The 24,439-nt window shown below is 43.7% G+C and overlaps 1 protein-coding gene across 2 annotated transcripts in view; it reads right to left on the reverse strand.

Annotated features, from left to right (window-relative positions):
- Positions 1 to 24,439, reverse strand: part of MEGF11 (multiple EGF like domains 11) — a 1,491,879-nt gene that overhangs the window by 777,762 nt on the left and 689,678 nt on the right. For both annotated transcript variants that reach the window (XM_078683026.1, XM_078683027.1), the window contains exon 6: positions 13,030 to 13,166. In XM_078683026.1, coding sequence (XP_078539152.1) covers positions 13,030 to 13,166 — 137 coding nt within the window. The remainder of the gene's footprint in view (positions 1 to 13,029; positions 13,167 to 24,439) is intronic.

Consider the following 24,439-nt stretch of genomic DNA (forward strand, 5'->3'; position numbering starts at 1 on the left):
TGAATCTGTACCCCTACTGAGCAAAGACACTCTTTCACTGCACAGAGCAACCTGGGTCTTCAGATTGGACTTCACGTTAACAGTTAAACAGTCCTGTACATAAGGAGTTATGCTAATCTAGGCAGGAGTTTAATAAATGCCCCTCCATCAGAAGGCACATACTTGCTTAGAGAAGAGTGAGTGTAGGCTTGGGTAAGGAAAATTGAAAAAAATTACATTTGACTTATTCCTTTACAGACGAAGCGTGGCTTCCACCAGCCTGCGTGGTAGTTACCAGCGTGGGTGTTTTACTGCATTCGGCGACACGTGAGTTTGTGATTCATAATAAAAAATATACAAGGCAAACTTAAAAGTTTACTCAGAATGAGTACATCCAATGAATAAACACAAACGTAAAAGCGCAGACAGTACCAGGGCAAACTTTTAGCCTAATGTGCACGTAAATACAAATGTTGCATTACAAATGCTATAGGTGTCACATTTGCGAAAGTTATAACTATTGGCATTGTAAATGACAAAGCTATTAATTTCGCTATTTTCAAAACCAACACATAAATGAACATTTGGTGAATTACCATTAAAATATTTGACTTTTTTACTAAGATATTATTGTACTCTTTTATGCAAACAAAATTTAGATACTGCATAAATAACTTGAATAAAACATATTTTATATGTAGCTTTTTATGTAAAAAAAAAACTATAGCACAAAGCAAAAAACAATTGCCATTTACAATGCTAATAGCTCAAATTTAAATAATGCGAGACCTATTGCATTGCAAATGCTTGTATTGCTTAGGAAGGTGCTCTCTGCTACTTAGAATCCACTGCATCAACTTGTAATCACCTCAGAGGCGCTACATTAATGTTATTTACTGAAAAACTCAGAACCACCAAAAGATTGTTTTGGTGGTTCTTAGTTTTTCAGTAAGTAAGAGAGCAGAGAGGGCCACGTCTTTGGGCGCTATGATGTCATGGGTATTCGATATCCAATTATTAAATGCCTTTGCATTTAGTGATACCATTAACAGAGTAAAACAAGATACCTAGGTCCGACGCCCCAGTAACGCTATCTCGGTTCATTTTAGCCTATGAGCGGGTTAGAGACAGAGGAATAGTATTTTTAAATGTATTTTGAGTGATAAGGGTGTTAAAAGACAGGGACAGCTGCGTGATGTGACCATAAAGGAGGAAAAGGCCTTTCGACACTAATCAAATTATGCTTGGTAGCGATGGGTTTGAGAGTGTGTGCAGCCGATCTGTGGCATCTTTAAAAAGTTGTGGGACGCCTGTTGGAGCCTAGTAAGGTTAGTAGCTTCTGGGTCCTGGGAGATTTCCAGGTGAGAATTGAAATCATCATGAATAGTAAAACTGGGACTTTGAATGATAAAAGGTGCCAGCAAGGAGCATATGATAAAACTGGGACTTTGAATGATAAAAGGTGCCAGCAAGGAGCACATGAAGTGAGTACAACCTGGTTGTGAGGCCATGATAGAGAACCCATGGGCCTCACAACCATGGTGTCCACAGCTGCTAAGCTCATAGGTGTGTGCCTCCTCCCCTGAGTTTACGGCCATGGCTGTGAGGACTAGGGAATGGGAGGGCCTCTTCCAGGCCTCACAGCTCTGAAACATGGCTGTGAAGCCCATAAAAGAGAGGGAAGAGCAACAACAATGGTGCCATGGTGCAAAGTAAAAGTAAGTGTCCCTTTACCTTCGTCCACTGGCTGCCCAGTACAGTAAAGCCATAATTTGAGAAGATTTTGACTTTTTATATCCCTGCGCATGGTGTCACTGCACCTGCTGCACTACTGATTGCTATACCCCTCACATAGACCCATGCACAGGGCCAGGGTAAAATGCTGTGAGACAAATACAATTGGGCCCACAGGTGGGGTCCCACACAAGCCACCCCCTCTCCTGGGCATATCAGTCATGATGTAGCATTGAGAAGATTAGGAGAGGGAGCTCACTACATATGGGTCTGACAGCACTGAACCATGGCAGCAAGGCCCAGGGAAGAGGTCTTTCATTGCTCCACCATGGCTACGAGATGTAGGGTAGGGGTCTCCAATCCCTTAGGCCTCGCAACCACAGTCTAGTGATGCACGATCAAGGGGAGGAGACCAGATATAGGGAAGTCCTCTTCCATGTGCCTTGCAGCAATAATGTACCACTGTAAGCCCAGGGAATGGGTGTTTCCTCCTCTGAACTACTCCACTATGATCCAGAGTGGCTGAGTGCAGGGAAGTTTGGTCCCAACCCCTTGGCTTAACAGCTGTGGTCTAGTGCTGCAAGGCCCATTGGATTTGGCCTACTGCCCTGGGTATCGCACCCATGGTCTGGTGATTCAAGGCCCAGAACAGGAGGGTCCCCTTCCCTAGGACCCGCAGCCTTGGTCTCCAGACATTGCTGTGAAGGCCAAGTAGGGTGACCAAATTTCCATTATCACTTCACAGGACAATAGAGGGTGTCCAGTCGCATGGTATAGTCATGTAAATGCAATACAGTGGTAAATATATCGTCTTTCCCCAAGATGGAGTGAAATGAAGTCCTGGGTCTACTAATGTAACCAACTGTTTGATCCTCTGCAAATAATTCATTCCCTGTGCCTCATCCACTGATGTGACAATATGGCAGCACTTCGAAACAAGCTTCATGTATGAAATGGATATTAAGAGCGTACACCCTGGACAGGTCCTCAGCATGGGTAGAGGGGGGTAGAAAATAGAGCTTAAGGTCAGAGCTGCCGATTTTGGAACTGAGGAATCAGACTTGAGTCTGGTCTAGGCTGAACATCCTGTGATCCTGGGCAAATCACTTAATCTCTCCCTATCTAAATAAGGAATATGTCCTTATGAAATTAAATTGGTGCTCGTGTAAAGCAATTCAGTACCTTTGAGTAGAGTTTGACCTATATAAAAACTTCAGGAAGAAAATGGGTTTCATTTACTCGTTGAAGGCTATTTGCATCTAAATAATGGAAGGTGCTCCTGGCCCGGCTGATCCTGGTACAGGTGTCGACTGGAGATGTGTTGATTTGGAAGTGGATGATGGAGTGGTCGGTCCATATGACCAGTGCGTTGAAGTTGTATTTGATGCTGTCACTTGTGGTGGAGATGGAATCAAGTGTGTGTCCTGCAGCGTGAATTGGTTCTGAGACAAGCTGGGGGAATCCGATGTTGCTCAAGCTTTCGAGGAGTGTTATGGAGCAGCGGTAATTTCAGTCTTCCAGGTGAAAGTTGAGGTCACCAAGGAAAATATAGGCTTTTGAGTTGATGGTGAGTGCGGCGACAAAGTAAGTGAGGGGGTTGGTAAAGGTGGCTCATGGTCTGGGTGGTTAGTGGGTGAAGGCATCATTTAGGGTGAAGTTTTTAGTGATTTTCTTGCATGAAGTGCAGGTGTTCCATAGATGGGGAGGCATTCTCTGTGAATGTTGTGCATTTAATGTATTCCTTGTAGATGATAGCAAGTCCTCCTCTAGGCTTGTAAAGACAGTGCTGTCGAGCAATCTTGTAGCCGACAGAGATTGCTATGGTGATGTCTGGAGCCGATGAGGGGTTGGGCCAGTTGTCTGTGATGAAGAGGATGTCGGGTGGGCTACTGCTCTGCAGGTCACATAGTTCAGTTGTGTGCTTGCTGTGTGATCATGTGTTGAGCAGCATGCTTACAAGTTGGTGTTGATGTGCGGGTTTGCTCTGGCGTGTGGTGTAGGGTGGGGTTGTAGGAGTTGTTGGTGCTTGTGTGGAATGTGTGTTGGGAGGGCAGGCTTAGGGCATTGTTAATATTTGCGTGTGGAGGGGTGTGGGTGGCTGCTGAAAAAACGGCAGTGGGTGGAGGTGAAAGCTCCAACTGTGGTGTCAGAGGTGGCATGACAGCAGTTGGGGAACAGCATCCACGATCAAGCAACCTAAGGAGTGCTGGAAGTATCGCTGTGTGATTTTTTGATTAGGCTTCCTAGCACTGGGCACAGTCGATGTGCAGATGGGCAAGGTTGGGCTTGCCTTTGGCATGCCAGCAATACATCCGCTGCGCAAGTCCACTCTCTATCTGTTTTACAGCTGCCATTACGTACGTCAACGGGGGGAAATGCAGGGTGCTTTGATGTCATTTCCTGTGCTGAGGGGGTGATGGGAAACCAAGTCACTCTTTACCTCAAGAAAATAATATTAGAAAAGACAAGGGCTAGTTTTTTATCTCAATAATCAATTTTTGGAGAAATCATTGACAATTGACCCTTTGATGAATTATATCTACTTTTGAGCAATCTATACATTTCTGAAATCTCCCATCAGTTTCACACCCAATTACCCAACAAATTGCAAATAGTTTCCAAGCAGAAAAAGTCAATATTGTCTGTTTTCCTTGACTAAGAAATAAAAACAGCTTGTGTTTCTTTGCTGGGGATCAAATACACAGTTCCTTCCTCAGGCTTCACATTGTGAGTGGTAGGAGCGGTGTGCATCTGCCCCAGCAAGGAGCTAGGATCTGTTTGGATTTTTTCTCAGCTGTATGTCTGGGTGCCAGCCAGGAGTCAGACACTATTTGCATTTTATTTTAGTGTAAGAGAAATGCCAAATATAACATAGAAAATGGTGAAGTAGTCAATGCTGAGCAAAGTGGTAAATGTAAAGTTTAGAGACAATTTGTGGGGGAGAGGGTAAGATAGAGTCAGTGGGAAAAAGAAACTTGAGGGGGTCCCTCTGCAAGGTACATGAAGGGGCCCTCCTCCGGTCTTAATCAAGAACACTCAGGTCAGGGTACTGTGTTGATGGGGCCCCAGGAACTTGGGGACCCCCCGCACTGCGGAGGTTACGGGAGCCTAAGTTACACCACTGGATAGAGTGCCAACATGGTCCACACACATACAGTGGGCTGGTGCAGTGTGTATGTGTGGTGATACTGGCAGAATCAGTTCCAGCCAGAGATTTTGAAACATCACATGGTCACAAAAAATAAGAGCCATGCTTCTTGTTTTAAACTATGGAACAATGCTTTTCTAAGATGGGGGTAGGCATTAGCATAAAAAGTAGGAGGGTTGTGTCCCAGCTTCTCAGCAGCGCCTTGAGGGGCCTGTACATTAGGGGCGATATTGGAACGAGGGTCTTCCAGGTGCTTAGTGTGCAATCTATACTAGGCCCTCAAAGACGACACACCGCAGGTTGATTGCCGAGCATGGAGTGGTTGGGAAGCAGATCTACCAGAGTCCATAACTGACATAGAATGGAATAGAACCTGCGCCTTTGTACAAGAGGTGTCGAGTAATGCTCGTTTTAAGTTGGCTCATGTTTACGTCCTGCACCGAGAATATCTGACCCCAGTGAAACTCAGCAGAATATATCCCTCCCCCACGGACGAATGCCAAAGAGGTGGGTGGGGTAGAGCGGGGTTCACCCACATGATCTGGAGCTGTGGCAACATAACACAGTATTGCCAAGATGTGGATCGATGCTTGCAGCAGACCACCACCATTCTCCATGAGGTTGAGGCTAAGCACTGCCTATTGGGCCTCCTCCCATGCCCCAAGGATGGTAGGGTGCAATATAAATAAGCACAGCTCTGGCTCCAGCTGGCCAAGCAGCGACTGGCTATTCACTGGATGTTGGCCCACAATAGTGGCATGGTCCAGGGACCGGGCGGAATGGGCATGGGCGGAGCTAAAGCGCACCGATGAGCGCCTGGAGGATGATTGCTGAGAGTGGGAGCGGATGCTGCACAGAATGACAGAGGCGCTGGGAGACGCAGCTGCAGCACTAGCCGGAGAGGACTGACCCCCTTGACAGGACGGGGCGTGTCCTTAGTGATGAGGCGGTGCAAGACTGGCAGAACCCTGCTGCAAATGACTGGCAGCAAACTTGACCTATGATGACAGGGGGCAGTGGGCACTGATCATTGACTCAGTGGTGAGGAGATCTGCCATGCTACAGCCCAATTCAGGTAGCGACTGATGAGGGGGAAGATCGGGTGCTCGGAACTCAACGGTGAAGAATTACTGATCACTTTTGGGGGAAAACTGTATGCCTATGTCTGGAGACAATGGTACCATGGTTTATATGTTTGGCACTCTGTAACTGCTAGGTACATGCCATCAAGTTGCCAACAATGACTGTGTCCTTCTTTGCATTGTTATGTTAAATATTTTCTTGCAAAGATTTAAATAAAACAATTAAAATAAAACAAAAAAAAGTTAGGATAGAGGGAAACATACATTTGGTCATTTGCTGTCCTGTGACCACATTCTGGTGAGACTTTATTGAGATGGCGGATAAGGGCTCACTACAAATGCACTGTCAGCTCAAATTGTGAGTCGTGTTCGTCTCTGGTGAAAACACATATGCAATGCTATGGTGACATGAGCTACTTATTTGAACATGTTAATAAATAGATGGAAAAAAGTATGAGTGTGCAAAGTTTAACATCTAAGAGCTCCCAAATATGTTTTCCAAGTTTCAGAATAAAGCTAGTAAAGTTTTACTTATATATATATATATATATATATCAGTGGTTGCAGGTGGCCTGCCACAACTTGGCAGAAGTCTCCTGTCCGAGCACAAACCCCTCGACTATCTGTTTCCTACCCCCCGAGGCCATTGCATCACTCGAGGTTGCACTACTCCTTGTTCTTCCCAGCAAGGTCTCAGTGAGACGGCCAAAACAGCACCAACCTGGCACACAGTCCCAAAGCGATAACCTCTTCCCATCCCAAAACAGCTTAAGTCCCTGTTCCCTTCCCTAACTAGATAACAGTCAGTTGTATGTGCTTGTGAGGAAACTTCGCATCATCAAAATTGGGCAGAATTTGAAAACACTGGCAGGCTTTGCTGATGCTAAATTTCCCAAATTATCCACAGGTGAAGTTAAGACATTTGTCCGCATCGACTATCAAAGTTCTACTATTAGATCAAATGGGTATTTCACATCCATTCAAAGCAATGGAAGACTTCCTTCAGCAATGAAAGGATATGTTATAGACCCAGTGCCTTCTGCTACCCTCTGTTTGCAACTCCCCCAACACACGCACACACTTTTAATCAAGAAATTGGAATGCAACAGGTCTTGCGTTTGAGAGAGTTTAAGCTATTGGCTTTATAAATGACAATGCCTTTTAATTATGTTTTGAAAACAAAAACATAAATAAAAGGCATTATCATTTACAATGCCAATAGCTCAAACGTGCATAAATGCGAGACCTATTGCATTGCAGATGCTTGTTTTTAGATACAATAGATCGTTGACAAGCGACTGTGCTTGCGTTCTACCTGCAGGCTCAACCTAAAAACTGACAGAAAACACGGAGTGTAGTCCCAGCCAACATCCATAAAGCTGCCACTGTGTTCTAGGCACTGATTTTGCCACCTGTGAGACCAGGGGTCGCAAAGGCAGTGCCTGGGGTCGCAGCTGCGACCCCTAAATGTTGTTCATGGGGGTAAAGGACACAGTTCAACATCAAATCAAGAGAAATAAAAGTGGAAAAAACCGCGCTGAGCGAAAAAGACTGGGAGTCGATAGCCGCCTTCACTCCCTACTAAGTGAAGGCAAGAGTAAGCCGTGCGCTACACAGCAGGAAAGCATCTGGAAATGAAATATTGACGCTCGCGACTATTTCCATAATTAGCCCTTTCTTCTCGGCTAACAATTGAACCAACTTATTTATTTAGAGATCAAGCAGCGGAGCTAATGAATTTCTCCACAAACAACCTTTAGTAACGACTCGTCAGGAAGCACGCGGGCATTAGCAGGGTACTGAGCGGCTGTCCCGCCCTGAGCATCAATCTCCGGTGTCCAATAATGTCATTACAGAACAAATGCCTTCACCAATTAGACGGCGGAACGAGCCGTCGAGGCGCAGCGACGTTCTTCTTGCGTGACTGCTTGTTCTTCAGCCTGCAGAACGGGCATAGGCAGGCTCCAATAACTGTGAGGGGCAATATTTTCGGGTGGTGGCCCCCTGCTTTTTGCAGCCTTTGCAGGTGAAAGCAACATATTAGGGGGGGGGGGGGGGGGGGGGAGTGCCCATCCGCTGTAGATACAGAACCCATCATGACGTCATCTATCTTGCAAGTACAGTACACGCATAAGAATACCACGCTTCCTATATTGCTGTACCAGATACAGGCCCTTTAGGGAAGTGCGAATAACCCCAGCACGTGTGCCTCTTACAACCTCAGCACGTGTGCCTCTTACACGGATGTACGCCCCACGCCCAAATTGCAAAATTCAGGAGTTTTTACCGAGGAACGCACAGAAATCATTTTTGTGTTGAATTGTTGGTTCAAAGTTGAAACAAAACCGCATAAGCTCAATTTGGAAGTATTTGAGATGTGTCTTTGCTTAAAATACAGTACAAATACCCCCGCTGTGCTGCACAGATCTTGGGTGACATCCACAAGGGTTTGTGGGATATTGTTGTATGTGCGGTTTTCTAAACGAGTAGCGCATTACTGACCAAAATCTCTGGCTGCATTTTATCGTATTGATTGTCAATCAACTGTGAATACTGAGTCCTGCTATAATTTGAATACAATGCTGAATCCGAGTCTGCTTCTGCAATAGCGCACAATTATTATCTTTTTCTGGTTCTGCGCGTTCAAACAAGGATTTGTTAAAAAAAAAAAAAGAATTCTTTAGTTATTTGTTTTTATGCCCTTTGTTTTAATTTTGCTCTGCGTGCTCTCAGAAGCCTTTGTTTGCTCAGTTATGTTGTATGCTACTCATGTTCTTGCTTTTCCACCTCCCACACGTAAGTTTTGTTTAACTATGCAATTCTGTCCTTCTTGTGTAAGGCTTATTGATTGCAAACGTGAAGCCTTCTAATCCCCTTTGTCTTTCTCCTCTTGAACTTACTGTGGCTTGTTTCCCCACAAAGGTTTCTTTTTTTGGCACCAAAGGATATGAAATTATCACGCCTCAATCTACAAAAATATCCTATACTGTGACCTTCAACTGCTTCATAACGTTTCACCGTTTCCTTTTGTGTACTTATAATGTTGTATCATCCAGACAAACACTAAGTGGGTCATTCAAAGTTTGCCGGAAGTGGAGCATCTGTCAATAGGCAGCAGATGTCCCGCCTGCCAAACCTGTGGTTCACCTGTCCCAGGCAGAGGTGGGCACTGCACCAGGTGTTTGCCAGCGGTGCCTCAGCTGGCTCTGCCAGCGGTAACCTTTGACTGACTGCCCATCCGCTATAAGGCCTTCAGTCAATGTACACCATGATGTCCGTGCTATGGAGGGAGGTCATTCCGACCTACATTTTTCCTTTTCAGACCCACCAGGGAAAGCTCAGTGGCTCTGAACAGCAAAGGAAAGAAATTACCTCAAGTACAGCGAGAAAACCCTGAGTGAGTCATGGCCATTTTTTTTCAATAATAAACTCTGACTTTGAGACTTTGTTATTGAAAAAGAATAAAAATTGCCCAGAGGACACTTCAGAAATAGAACCCACTTGACAACGCAGCTCCTTGAAGGGAGAGTTGGCAGCAGCTCTGCTAAAGGCACTCTACCTCCCTGGCAGGACTCTCTGGTTATGGCGGGTGGACTTCTGGCCATAGAGTCTCCTGGCCTGGTTGGATGACAGTGATGCTGCAACCATTTTCAGAGTGGGGGTGCTGGTTATCGGCATCACCGGACTGAAGTGCCTTGACTGTACTTTTCATGCTGGTGATATATCATTTAAAATATTTGTGCTATAATTTGTAAATCAATCACATGCATATATTTATATATATGCCAAAACTCCTCTGGAACACTGTGGCCTTCTCCTTTCCACTATACACCAGCTAAGAGGGTCACTGTTTACAAATGCAAAGTACCCGAAACTTGCAGTCAAAGAATGTGCAGATCTCCATGTTAAAATTATCGACAGCCATTTTTCAATCGAATACGCATGGGATGAGGCGGTTTGCACTTCAACACATAGAAAATGCTTTAAGATTACTAAATGCCTCTTTATTCTTAATTTTCTCTTAGAACTCCATCCAGGATATGTGGGGATGGAGGGGTCACTTTCCATACTCAAAATGTGACTCTATGTGCCCAGGATTTTGGTAATCAGAACTAGAACAAGACTTGCCCAAATTGGTGCATAATAGTAAAAGTGTATCTTTCCCTGGATATGATGTTAGTAGTTGCTTACCTACAAGAATTACACAGCTCACTCTGGTTAGGTTGATGATTACCAGGACCTGTGGCTGTTGACAGCAAGTGGCAGCAGCTTTGACTGACGTGAACCTTCCCGCTTCTGGGCTGTGAACGCAGATCATTCTCATGTGCCTCAACGGGGTTGTATGTATATAGAATGCCATGTTTTCCAGTGGTTTACTGGACTGTAGCCAGCAGAACTCTTGCCTACTATTTTCATAAAACAACTCTAGGAATCCAGCTGGCTATTCTGTGGAGCTTCGGGCTGCACTGCCATCTTTGTTCTGCACCCTGTTTTTGCTGACAGCCCAGAGTTTCTTAGGTTCCACGGTCATCACTGAAACAAATGCACAATTCCTTTCCTACCCGGCTCACTGTAGATCTAAACATCGAAGGTTGCACCCTATTTCACAACTAAGACTACTCTGCTTTTTGTGTGGTTTGCAGTACTGGAGGCGACTTCCGTGATTTGCGTCTGGGCTATTGCTAGGTACGGTTTTGGCAGTGCTCACTGTCAGACCTTACCCAGATTCTTTAAACTATAGAAAACAGTTAGCAGTAACAAAGGTGAGATTGAACATGTTGCCTAATGGTCTTGACACTAGTTACTGGGTATGTGAGTGAACAATGGGCATAAAAAACCTCCTGGTCAAGCAATCAAGGCAGAGTTGATGGGAGGGATGGCGAGAATTGACTAAGGTACAGTAGAAATGTATTTTTTACACAGCTTACATTACAGTGTAGTGAGTTATCACACCTTAATAAACTCTTCAAAATAAGAGTGCAATAGAGAGGGATACAAAAACTAATACTTCAATAGTCTAGGCATGAAAGTTGTAGAGTCCTGGTGAAAGATAATTCAAAGTATGTGTCACGTTTTACATTTCACAATTCACTGTAGGTACTGTTCTGGATGTCTCTGATAGGAGACAACAGGCCTATATAATGCTATGAGAATGCAGCTCTAAGGATAGCTCTGGAACCGCCTGAAGTGCTTATCATCGTTAGCACTGAAGTCTTTTAAGTTTACCCCGAGTACTCAGGAGAGAAGGCACAGATGTTAAAGCCAAATATATCTGTGGGGGGCTCATTACTGATCCTCTCCAAGGTTTTTTAATCCTTATTTTAATGTTTTGTAAAACCAGTATTAATCCAAGTTAGCAAATTGTCTAAAATCCATTTATCTCAGTTCTTAATGGGCCCAGGAGCTGTCACAGCCAATATCCCAGGATCTACTAAAAATGGTCAAGAAATGGCAATACCAGTGGGCATCTGGAGTACCTCGTTACTCCGCTATGGGCTTTGGCAGGTAGCAAATTCTGCAGACAATTAGACATTGGCTACCTCCCTGCTAAGGTTAGTGATTACCCAGGTATTGCAAGGAATATCTGGGGTCCCTTGTTGCTATTCACATGTGATCAATGGTGTTGGACAAGAATAAGACCCTCTCAGTATTTCAAGAAAGGACGTCTGGCACACCCCCCAAATGGAAGGTAGTATTCTAATTCTGGTAGACTACAAATTCCTTTGAACCACTTCAGCTTAGCCACATTCCAGCTTGTCAGGGTCAAGCGGACCCACATTTAAAGGCTCTACTACTATCTAGGGCACACAGAACACAAAAGAAGCACACATTGAGAACGGCATGGCAGTACTCTGTTTTGCGGTGTAGAAAGGAAGGATTAAAAGGGATGAGAAACATTGATTGGATACACTAAGAATTTGCGCATATATAGCATTTTCCACGCTCATCGGAACCCCTGTGTGGGTTGGAAGTATCACCGCACTGACAAGAATCTAATCTGGATTGTATAGCCTTGAGAAAGTTGCAGGATTACAACCTGTTGCGACGAAACGTGTTGGCTGTTGCTGGCTGTTTTGGAAAAGATCCGAATAAAACGAAACAAAGAATCAAATTGGAATCAATACTGTTGATTTATATCTTTTCTCTCAGTATTTTTTAAGCTCTGAAAGGGGGAAACCTTGTTTAAATATGAACGTGTGCTTGGGAGCAAAAATTATGTTTTGAGAAATTTTCTTGACCTCTGGAGTTTAGTGGTTCTCCATTCCTTCGAGCACCGTGCAACAAATTCTAGAACTAACAAAGATTTTGTGTAAATCTAACCTTAGGCGCCAAACACCTATACGCAGAACCACGTCGCAATTATTCTATCTAGGAATGAAGGTGGCAATAGGCTCATCTTACCTCAAACCAGATAGGGCCTGAGGGTTCCGGGAATTATGCAGTAGAGTCCGCACAATCACAATGTGGCCACTCAGAAGTGTAGTAAGCCAGCTCGAATCACACCATTAGGAAAAAATGTGGGCCACTTGCTGGTGACACTAAAATGTACACAGGTGACCACATCCAGGCAGTACAGCCACATTCATTTTGTGTGGGTGACCATTTTTTAATTTTTGAAAGTACTGCTCGTGAGATTGGGAAATTAAATTCAGAATTGATGTAAGCAAATGGGTTGTAATGACGGCTGTGCATAATTATACTTACCTGCATGAGATGTCACATTCATCGGTTTGCAACTTCACAAAATTGGGAAATTAAACTTTTTTATTCTTTTCACGTACGCCTCTTAAAAAAAATATCTGCTAACTTGGGAATTCAATTCTGCAAACAGTTTGTAAGCTCTTTGTTTCAGTGAAATGAGTGAAGAAACACTCCCAAGAATGTTTCGCTTCTTCAGAAAAAACTAAAATCCATAAAGTCCATCTGCTTGTTGTTTAACCTTCAAAAGAAAACTATAGCTATAGAGTAGAGACGTTTTATCACTCAGTTACTCAATAATGTGTAAAACTAAGTCTTGCTAAAAGACGGATCCGATGGCATTTCTGTCCTAGTACAGTCTGAAAACAGATACTAAGAGGCCATTACCTTTCTCCAGTGTACCCGGCTGCGCACTGACACCTTCCCGTCACGTGGTCACACTGCCCTCCATGGTGGCAGGGGCAATCCTGGCTGCAGTTCGTTCCGTATTTGCCACGAGAGCAGGGCTGGGCACAGACAGCTCCCTGCAAAGAAAGAAGACAAGGGTATTGCGATACTGTAACAAGAGGACAAGAACTGTAATCGCAACATAGAAAGTACATTTAAAAATGTTGATTTACAGTCATAGTAAGCTGAAGCAATTAAAGCGAAGCAAAGCAGACATTTTGGTCTTTGAGGCAGGGGCGTTTCATGGTTCGGCTGAGCACGTGCACCAGGCACGTGCTGGAAATAGGCTTATGCTCGGGCACAGCTGCGGTCCGTGCAGGTAACAGCGGTGGGGTCAGGTACGTGGGATTTCGAGGGACGATGCGGAGGTAAAATTAAATAAAGAATTAATTTTCCCTCTGCATCGTCCCTCAACCTCCCCCCCCCCCTTTGCTCAGCCCCACCGCCCCACCGCTGTTTCCTGCCCGGACCGCGGCTGCTCAGGCACTTGCTGAGCATGTCGAGTTTAGTGTTAGCAATAGCTAGGAAGCTGGGGCGTAACGGAGACCACTACAACCCCCGTGAAGCAGGGGCCACCAGGTCTTCACGGGGTGCCCATTCCGCAGAAGGCCAATACATATTTCATACATTCCAACATTATAGAAGAAGAAAAGTGGGAGATTTAAAAAAACTAATCTCGAGAATGTATTTCCCCCATTGACTTCTATTGAGGCCTGAATCGGGTCATTGTTTTGTATGGGACTTGCAAGAGTGCTGATGCCGGATCGAATATTAGAAAGGCAAATACACTGGTTTTTTTGGGGTCAACTAATTGAACACATTTATATTTGTTTCTGTTAGCAGGCACTCTGGCAAGAAGGCTTGTTTCTTGTTTCACTGACTGCCTCTATTTTGGCTTCACAGAATGAGAGATACCCCTCCCCCCCACCACCACCCTTCAACCCAGCTGCACCTTGAGGTCCGCATTACTCATTCTAGAACAGTTGTTTTCAAGAAAAAGGGAACTCTTATTGTTAAATTTGAAAATATTTCGAATGTCATTACCAATCAATCCTTCACACTTCAACTACTCAGGTCATCCAAAAGCCATCTACATGGAGGGAGACTTTGTCTTTTTCATTGCTTCATGCGCCTCATGGTGTTGCAGTCTCTCTGACTAAGCAGCCTACTTGCAAGATGCCCATAACTGACATGGGCATCAAGTGAGAACTGTGCAGAGCAGAAGTCCAATGTGGAAGTCTGTTCCACCAATTATTAAAAGGTCCAGTGTTCCTGCACCTGGATTTACTGGGTGTTGGAACAATGAACCCGATTTTACTGGCCAGAAAATCTGTTGTAGGAGAAAGATAAATCGTCACAAGAGGTTTGTTGCTTGATAAAAGAGTATTTAATAAAAGCTATAGAGATAAGATGGAGTAACAACAGTATACATAGAATGCCAGCAACACAAGAATCTAAGTGGAACATTCACATTAAAGGGAAAGGCCCAACACAGGTGATAAGTGAATACAACAAAATCCAGCATATAGAATCATTGTCGGAAAAGGCTTCATTTTGGCCCAAACGTCTTCTATGACCCCTGCTCAAAACTCAGCCACCGCATTGAAGAGAATATTACATGCTCCCATTTGCCAGCCACAATTCTCCACAATTTATTCACCCTCCTCACCACTAGCTACACCTCTGCCTTACAACAACCCTTTTTACACTTTTACCATAGCCCCTTTCACACTTTTACCACTTGCTCAAGCAAATACTAAATATATGCTAAATTCCACCAAAAATGGAATACCTGGTGGACTATAAACTGGAAAATCCGGGTCCGCACCGTAAGCCCCCATTCTGTGGGATTTAACTCGTAATCTTACAGTACTCATGGGCTGTTAACACACAGTTTTGGTAATTACCAGTGCAGAGTTTGCAACCCGCCAGTACGGTGCAATTTGTAATGGGGCAGTGGCGGGATACTTAAAGTACTTGGGCATACCCCAACCGGGATGAAAGACTCAGCCAGTTATCACATCCCGCCACGTCTACAAATCCACTGCAGGGATACTTCGCCACATTTTAACTTCAACAAAAGACAGAGAATGAATTATTCCATCAGAATGTAACAGAGAGAGCCAGTGATTAGCACTTTCATAAACCTTGAGCGGCTTACACCGCATATCTAGCAGAAACATTGCTTTGTTTTATGTTCTTAATGCTTTGGACTCATATATAACATCAGGCCCCGTTCAAACAGAAACTCAAAGAAAGAAAAATATACTAGGTCATCAGTTTTAGCAATGATTCTAATTGAAAGCCTGTCAGCTTTCCTGATCCCAGGTAACTGTTGCCTTAAACAAAGTGTATTTTGGGTGCTTCAGCTCTGTTGTACTCTGAAGGTAGTATGTATTTTTACTGCTATAGAGGCAGCTTTAGGGTCGCTTAGATGCACTCCCAGGCCTCGTAACTGTCCGAATTTGTTCGTTTGAATCACCCAATAGTAGCACCCTTCATCTCTGTGCATTTTCATAGCCACATATTCCATGTGGTTCGAACTGAAAATGCACAGACCTTATCGATAGCAGCCATTAGCTTCTGGTGGCTCACGTCTATTATTACACTTTCTCTCGTACTCATGTGTAAGCACAGTCACATATCTGTTTACGACACACACAGTACCAGCCATATCAATACACTAAAACACTTTAAACATAGTCTGAACTGCACTCACACACTTCTGTCCATCAATCAGAACTGAATCCTTAAGAAATCTACCTTGCACTCATTTTTTCTTCAAATTCACAGAGGCATAGTGACACAGCATGTTGAGTGTATAACTCTGATTCTGATGCATGAATTCAACAAACTCCCCATATAGGCCACACGACAAGCATGCAATTTTCCATCTATATCACTCCACAGAGTAGTCGGCTACACCCCTGCCAATGTGCTTTGGTGGCTCGTTTAGAGTATGAATCACTGTATAAATACACATTACAATACAACATATTCAAACCCCTATGCAGTGGAGGCCATAATAATGGCAGTACAGAAATCTCTATTGACATAACCTATCCTTGCCCTCTACAAATGTAGAGGGTTTACTTAGACCCTGATTCAAAGTTCTGTTTTAAATTCAGATTCATGTGCAAATGGATGTTTGCACAGATATCACAGTTCTTGTCAGGGTGAACCCACAAAGTCACTAAATTAACCTGAGCTCAACTCCCTGTTAGCTATAGCACAGAGCAGACTGGTTTAACTTATGGCAATGCCAATGGCCGCAAAAGACCAGGACCTAGGCGCAATTTTAAACTAACCATGATAGAGCATGTGTCGGACACACTAACCAGGTTTGTTCTGCTCACAGACTTTATTTTTTACCTACTCCTTTAAGTCCCAATTCAACAGAGAAGTACACATCCCAGGACTGCAGGGGAGATACATAGAGACACACAGAGTGTCAGACAAAGGCCACAAGTAGAGTTCAGCCCAGGTCCAGGTGCCACTGTTCAGCTGACCAGTTGCAGGAGAAGCCTCTTGTAGGTTCTTGTGTTTCCTGTAGCTTGAACAGGTTGTCAGCCTTATGGCACTTGGAGTCCAAGTCTTTGTCTTGGGTAGGAGAGGGAGCAGGGCCAATCCTTCAGGGATCTTCTCAGGTCACTGACAGCCTGTCCAGTCCTCTTCTCTTCTTCCCCAGTTTCAGGAGTGTTCTGAAATGGGTGCCTGGTGATGTCACATTTATGCCTGGCACAAGCTAGTGGGTAGGAATGACACCTGGGCATGCCCTAACCAAAGGAGTACAAGGCCCTTTTTGGGAGTTTTTAAGATAGTGAAATTCTTTGGTCACACTCCGCAAGGGCTTTGAGGGCTGAGAGTGTGTGTGGGGAGTGTAATATGGCAATCCTAATATCCTCCCACATCTAACACCAAAATGTAGTTTGAAGTCCCCCCAATATTCCCAAAACACCCAAAGATAGAAGTCTGGTAGGACAAAGCAGGGTTCATCAGCAACCAGACAGTGGATAAACAAGAACTGTCTTGGCGTCCTGTTCTAGTCCTTTCAATTGAACCACAGTGCAATATGTAAACACTACAGACCTATAAAATAGAATTTGCTGGTCTCCAGCAGCATTGGACACCATAATGTCAAAAAGGATGCTGACAGCCCCCACCCTGCATATTCTGTGAGGTTTAGAGAGGTCATCTCTGGCCATTCAGGTAAGCCTGTTGTTTGCTCCTGGGAAGCATTTCACACCTTTTCCACACTTATTCAAATGCTAATTACTGGGTGTCGGAAGTTAGAGAGCAAATGCAAATTAGCCTCCAGGAACTTGGGTATGGAAAAGGTAACTTTCTAGAAGTGAATTTCCCTTAATATTTATTAAAAAATCCAACTTCACAATTCGATTTTTAATAACTATCAAAAATAGTTGGCTAATTATATTTGTTAGCTAGTCCTATTCGCAAGATACAGTTTTAGGTTTCTAATCTTTACTCTGATTTTCTACCTAGGCAAGCTAGGTCTGCCACGGTGAAAAATAGCTTTTGGGTGCTAGTCACTGTAAGGGCACGGTATCATAAAATTTGTACTTTAAACTTTTAAATGCACTCTGCCTTGCTGATCACAAGGCTTCTATAAGGGTGCCTTTCTTAACCCCTTGGCCGCGGCGGTAATTTCGCCGCGGCGCTGGGGGGAGAGGGGGTTGTGCGGCGCAGCCATGCTCGTGACCAAACCACTCCATCACAAGCCACGGGCGCGCTGTGCTAGTGACGGAGTGGTTCCGTCACGGCCCCGCCCGCTCATCAATTCAGCCGCGCAGGCGCGGAATTGATTCAGCGTGAGCAGGGCGGAGCGGAGCGGCCGCGGCGTGACGGACCCACTCCGTCACTAGCACAGCGCGCCCGTGGCTCGTGACGGAGTGGTTCTGTCACGAGCATGGAACGGGTCAATATTTAAGAGGGAGGTTTTGACTGTCAAAAGGGTTTACTCTGACAGGTCGAATTGCAGTTTTTCCAATGATACAATCAGGTAACAATGATAGTCATTAAGCTATATTTTATATTGTCACTGTAGAGAATGGCACAATAGGTCCTTCAGTCCACTAGAGACATTTAACACACCGGCCCTGGGTACATTTTGAAACCATGTATAAGGTACTTCTAGGAAAGATAAATATACCAATTAGAAATATTGCAAATCGAGAATGTTTAAATGGAGAGCCCAGGCACTTAACCACTAGATAGCAGGGTTAGAGTGCACAGAGTTCTAAAGCCAGCCGACATGCAGGGTCCAGCAAAAGGCAACAAGTAAGGTGTGGACACGAAGAAAAAGTGGATTTTCTACACTTATAATTTATTAGTCTCAATTTGGGATCACCAAACCCACCTAGTTTGCATATGTTTCTAATTTCATAGCCTCCAATAGCTCAGATTGTGTATGTCCTATCCTTATCTGCGCTTCTTACACCTACTTTTACCTGTTTTCATTTGGCACTTTCACTAGTAGATGGAAGTTAGAGGTTGTCAAACTCCTTTTGAAGAAATCAGACTCAGACCAAAGGGCAGAAGCTAACTATAGGATGATCTTTCTTTTGCCAGTAGTCACTAAAATTGATGAGAAGTTCTGACTCACCAACTTTCTAAACATCTTGAAGAGCACCGTTCATGAGTTTAAGGCCTGGTTTCGATATAGAGACTGACCCTGTGGCTGTACTGAATAATATCAGACAAGTTTACAATGATGGCATTTCAACCTGCCTCATCCATCTGTTCATCTTTCACTACTGCAAGGCCTATCTTTCCCATAGAATAACATTGGGGTTTTATTATTACATAATATAAGTGCAATTTCCAAACGGGACCAGCTAAACATTTCATGTTAGGTGTCTCTGGAATTGGAATTTCAAATCCTAACTTATGGCGAAGGCGGATTTTAAATTACTATTTTGGAAGTGCCATGTTTAGAAAATTGACTGCTCCTACCCCATTTTTTATCTATAGCCTGTATTTGGTCACATGACTGATGGCAGACGGTTAGACGTTGCAAATTCCTCCCAGATATGCCCACAATAGAGGGAATAGAATATGCCCAGATGGGCCATCTGCTGGCAGGATGGGGGGCTGAAAAGCCTGTGCTCTGCCTTCACACAAAAGGTCCAACTACCCTGCATTGTCACTACAGTCAGTCTGGAGCCAAGGCAGGGGAGACAGGGAATTCCTTGAACTTAAAAGACACTGTCTAAAATGCTTATCCAGTCTTCCAGAACCAGGGCACCAGGGTAAGAAGGACCTCAGAAACCAATGCTTAAGTATACTTCTGGACCTGTAGACACTCTGCCAGGATGCAGGACTGCTGTACTGCATCAAGGGCTGCTACTCTGCTGGGCTGCTGCCCTACAGGAACGTCTGACCTGCTGCCTGCTGCCCTCCTGCCTGGGGAAGAAGAACTGGACCTGCAATTTCATCTTGAACTCAGGACCCCAGAGTGACTCAAATAGCTATTCTACTGGCCTCCGGAATCTTAGGGACACAAAAAGCTCCTAAACAAGCTCCTGGACCCAGCTGCTGTGAGTTACTGACCCCCAAGAGGTGCCTTTCAGGTCCTGGACCCTTGGTGTAGCTCACAGGCTCTATAAGTCAATCTTTTGGGCTCTTCGCGACCATGAATGAGTCACATCACCCAGAAATGTGCTGCTTGCACCAAATTCATTGTGAGCCGCAATCAGGCTGTCTCTTCGCACAGCAAGCATCGATCGCCCATGGACAGTTGCCACATGAAGCTCCAGACTGCCTGTCCTGCTCTTCATGCCACACCAACCACAGCCCGTGACACTCTCCTTGCTCCCTGCCACCCTCTCCAATGCAAACATAACTCTTGGGACAAAACTTGAGGAGGTAAAACTTCAGCTAGACTAATCTGGGACTGTAGCCGACCTGCTCTCCTTTGCGGCCAGCCTATTTAGCCCTATTTTTCTAACCTGGTGTGGGATCTTTCTGTATCTTGTTTTCACTGTTCTACTATTTGAAGTATTACAAAAAAGACTTTATACTTTGACTATAAATTAAGCTTGACTGTTCTGTGCCAAGCTACCAGGGGTCTGAACACATGTTGATTCGGGGTTTGCTTTAGGGGTGGGTGAAACATTCAATTTTGCCAGCAGAACTGGCAGAAGTTTGACAACTCTGCGTTACTCTTTTAATGCGGAGTTCCAACCATATACTGGCAATAGCAATGTGGTGGATTTTTTTCTCGTGTGAACCCAGCAAAACAGTAAGTTGGAGTGCGAGATTTGGTGTCCCCTAGTGCAATTTTCGGTTGCAAGGAGGACATCTGGCAGAATTTTTGCCACCGTAGGCAATCGCGAGCGTTCGCGGTCAGAAGGCTGCCTCTGTAGTAGAAAATCTAATCGAGCGTCAGCAAAATCAACTCGAGTAACTGCGCCCTCTGGCACACAGCGTTGTGTTTGATTTTTCAATGCGGAACCCCTCCTTGTTCTTAATCACGGTGTGAGCTGCGCAACAGGCCTATTTCTGCCTGTTGGCCGAACTCTGCAGAATCTTGCTTAGTTTTCCTAGTTTGCTTGTGCCTTGTCCTGACTAAGACTGTGGTTGCTGCTTTACCAAGGCTCACATCCCCGTCAACCAGTAACCCAATTTCTAACACTAGGCAACTTCTTTTTTTGCCAGTTCTTTAAGCGTTGTGGCTTCTGTTGCTTCCTGCATGGACGTAGCGCTGTCATCTCACATCGACACTGTCAATGTGAGGTGCTAACAACTATCAGTTTGATTTTGAATAGACTATATTCCTGGCAGAGTTCAATCATATTTGCAAATGATAGGCACTCACTTAATATCAGGCAGTAAGGAAGATGCATAATGAATCAAATGTGAGACTTGCCAATCACATCCCGAAATAGAGTGTGTTGATCCACTAAGGTTAATAATCTGAGATAAGTACATGTATAGCCTAAAACCAACAAGCATATTTTGCAATGGTCAAAAAAAGGTAGTCCTCTCAAACTGACTTTGCAAAAACTGGTACTAAGCTGCTTTTAATTGAATTTTTTAGAAACTGCTTTTCATTTGTCAAATCACTCGTCCTTTTTAAATACCTCTGTCAGTAGCATATTAACATTGACAAATCCAGTAAAACATGTTATAATTATCTCTGGTTTAATCAATGTGTTTTAAAATGTACAATTCATGGCGTCGTTTTCTGGTATTGGGTCGAAGGATAGATCCACCCATTTGTTTGAAGTTTTTAGTTCTGCCTGCTTTGTTTGATCTGTTAGCACCACCCGTTCTCCGTATTGAGTCTAGGTGCGCCAATTTACAGGAGTATGCTCAGGCAGGTTCTAAGCAAGTCTAGTTTAGTTAGTGCTCAGTATAGAAGAATGTTCAGGCAAGCACTGAGCTTGTCAATTTTTAACACTATTCCTTGTGCAAGGACCTTTAAGTTAAGAAGTGTAAATAGGGTCATCTGACTGCCAATTGTTGACTTCAACGTAATTCCTTCTTGCTACCCAGCACCTCTTCATTATGGTGGCTGACCATCTCTGTTTTTGTAGATATGTCTCACATTTGGGTTGTCTGTCCTGTTGTTTGAGTCAGCTGGTGCAGGGCACCAAAAATCATTATTCTGTTGCGCACAGTTAGCAGCCTGGCGGAGCACCTCAGGGGGCCTAGTAGTAGGATGGCCTATCTCGCTTTTACCCCCACCACCCAAAAGGCTGCTAACAAGTCTCCTACTACCCCTAAAGTAAGTGTGCTCCAGATCAAACTAAAGAAGACTTTCGCCCTCGCTTAAGTACTGAAACAGTGTCTTGTCGCACGATTTCAGACTAATAGTGGACAATGGTCATTCTGCTGCCTTGATACTGCTCAACATGTTGGCTGCATTCGACACGGTCTCTCATTCTACTCTTCAGCACAGCTTACTTAGATTGCGGAATTTGTGATCAAGCCTTGAAATAGTACGGTTCCATTTTATCTTCAAGAATTCAGTCTATTTCTACAACATCTTTCCGTTCCACAGACACTTACTTGACGCACTCTTTCGCATCTAGCAGCGACAGCCTAGAAGTCTTTGCCGCCTTCACTTCAGACAGTGTCTTTTAAACTGAAACGTAAAATGTGGCTTTTTAAATGGACCTTTGACCATAGCATAGCTGTTTTCTCTTCTGCATCGGGACACAATTTGCTGTATTTCTTGTGTTCTATAAATCACTTTACATAACATTGGATTGATACTGCATCGGAAGGATTTGGAGCTGGATTATTCAGTTGCAGAGATTTTGGGTCTCACCAGTGGCGTAGATTTGGAGTGGCGGCCTCCCCCTTTTACTTGCGGCCGTCACGGGGCGGCAAATGCAGGGTCTGCCACAGGTGGCAAAAGGCCTAGCTACGCCGTTTATTTTAAATGGAATTAGGAGTTATTCAGCTGATTTTTTTTTTTATTCAGATTGCTGGCGAGGGTAGAGAAGGGGGTATTTGAAATGAAGAGGAAATCCAAGTATATTATAATAATGCTTTAATCAAACGAAGAGCATATGGGAAGTAATCCAGCAAGTTCAGTATCCAAGAATAACTGACTCTTACACAGCAATGCAAATACATGACATATGTAACATTCCACATTCAGAAGTGACATGAGTAGAATGTGAAGGATTAAAGGAACAGTAATTATAAATAAGCAACACAACACATCCCCCTATCTAATAATAAAATTAAAAAGGACCTAAGGAATGAAGAAGAAGTCTCTTTTTCTGAGCATGAGACATTTTTCCATCCTCATCTAATGCATCAATGTAATTACAAAAATAGGGTTTCCATTCCAACCACTTAAGTGGTGGTTCATTACCCGAAACCCAAAATGCTTGAGGAGGACTAATATTGTAGTTGGGTTGAGTCATTCTGGATTAAAACCTAAAGCTACAATAAATTAAAAAGAAAATTAAGTAAGAAAATGCTGGACTAATACTTCTATATCACAATTATCACAATTAATATTATAACAGTGTTATACAACTTATTAATTAGAAATCGCTAAAAATTCATACACCTATAATGTAATGAATATATCTGGAATGATAAAGGTGTGAGAGTCACCGTTGTTGATTTCCGATAAGGTCATTTGAAGGTGTGCGAATCACCGTTAATGGTAACTCGCCGTTGCAATCTTCTTCACGCTGTGTCAATGAAAGTGTGCGAATCACCGTTAATAGAAATCCGCTGTGAGGTAATCCGTCGTGAAAGTAATCAATTCTACGATGTATTCAAGAAGGTGTGCGAATCACCGTTAAGGTAATCCGCCGTGACAAGAAAAGATGATTGATTTCTTTCGTGACAAGTCTGTAACGTGAAACGGAGAAGTCCGTGATCTGACTTCAAGTTTTTTCAATATGGCCGCTGCAACGTGTGACGTCAGACGTGATTACCCAGAATCCAAAGCGGGACGACGTTTTTTTGTCCACGCAGCGTAGGGTAAACGTCACTGAAGAAGAAGGAATAGAACGAAGAGGAGTTGTTTACCTTTGGAAATGGTGCGAGCCTTCGAGCGAGCTGTGGTGCGAGTTGTCACACGCGCTGAAGTTAACGGCAACGCTTCTTGAAAGACAACAGTTCTTTCAAACAACGCTATTTGGCAATTTAAACGGTAAATCGCTTCTTTCTTCAATTCCCAGTTCGATAGTGTATAGTCAAATTGCGAAGGGAACGATGAAGTTAATGCCAATTAGTTGTTTAAAGCACCATTTGCTTTTCGCCTCAATTTAATAATAATTAATTATGCTCAACACACAGAGATGATCTGAAAAAAGGTGATAATACTTATCAGGAATGTTCTTCAAAGTAGATAGAAGTCCAAAGGTTTCTTTTAAGTTCTTCTTAAAGTCCTTCCAACAAAGATGAAGAAAATCAATGAAATTGATTTAAATGAGGTATTCCACGTAGGTTCTGCTCTTCGAATCCCGTCGCCAGTGAAATGAAGAGGAAATCCAAGTATATTATAATAATGCTTTAATCAAACGAAGAGCATATGGGAAGTAATCCAGCAAGTTCAGTATCCAAGAATAACTGACTCTTACACAGCAATGCAAATACATGACATATGTAACATTCCACATTCAGAAGTGACATGAGTAGAATGTGAAGGATTAAAGGAATAGTAATTATAAATAAGCAACACAACAGTATTGGTGGATGGTTTGGAGGAGTGCATGATATAACTTTGGGCTATCACTGACGGAAATGTCAAGGAGGATGAGAGATCACATTTTGCAAGGAGTAGGTTGTAACAAAGTGACTGGGCATGGCGCTTTGGGTAGTAAAAGAAGGAACTTGTGATCTATTTTATAATTCT

This window comes from Lissotriton helveticus, chromosome 3_1 (assembly GCF_964261635.1).
Source record: "Lissotriton helveticus chromosome 3_1, aLisHel1.1, whole genome shotgun sequence".
NCBI classification, from domain to species: domain Eukaryota; kingdom Metazoa; phylum Chordata; class Amphibia; order Caudata; family Salamandridae; genus Lissotriton; species Lissotriton helveticus.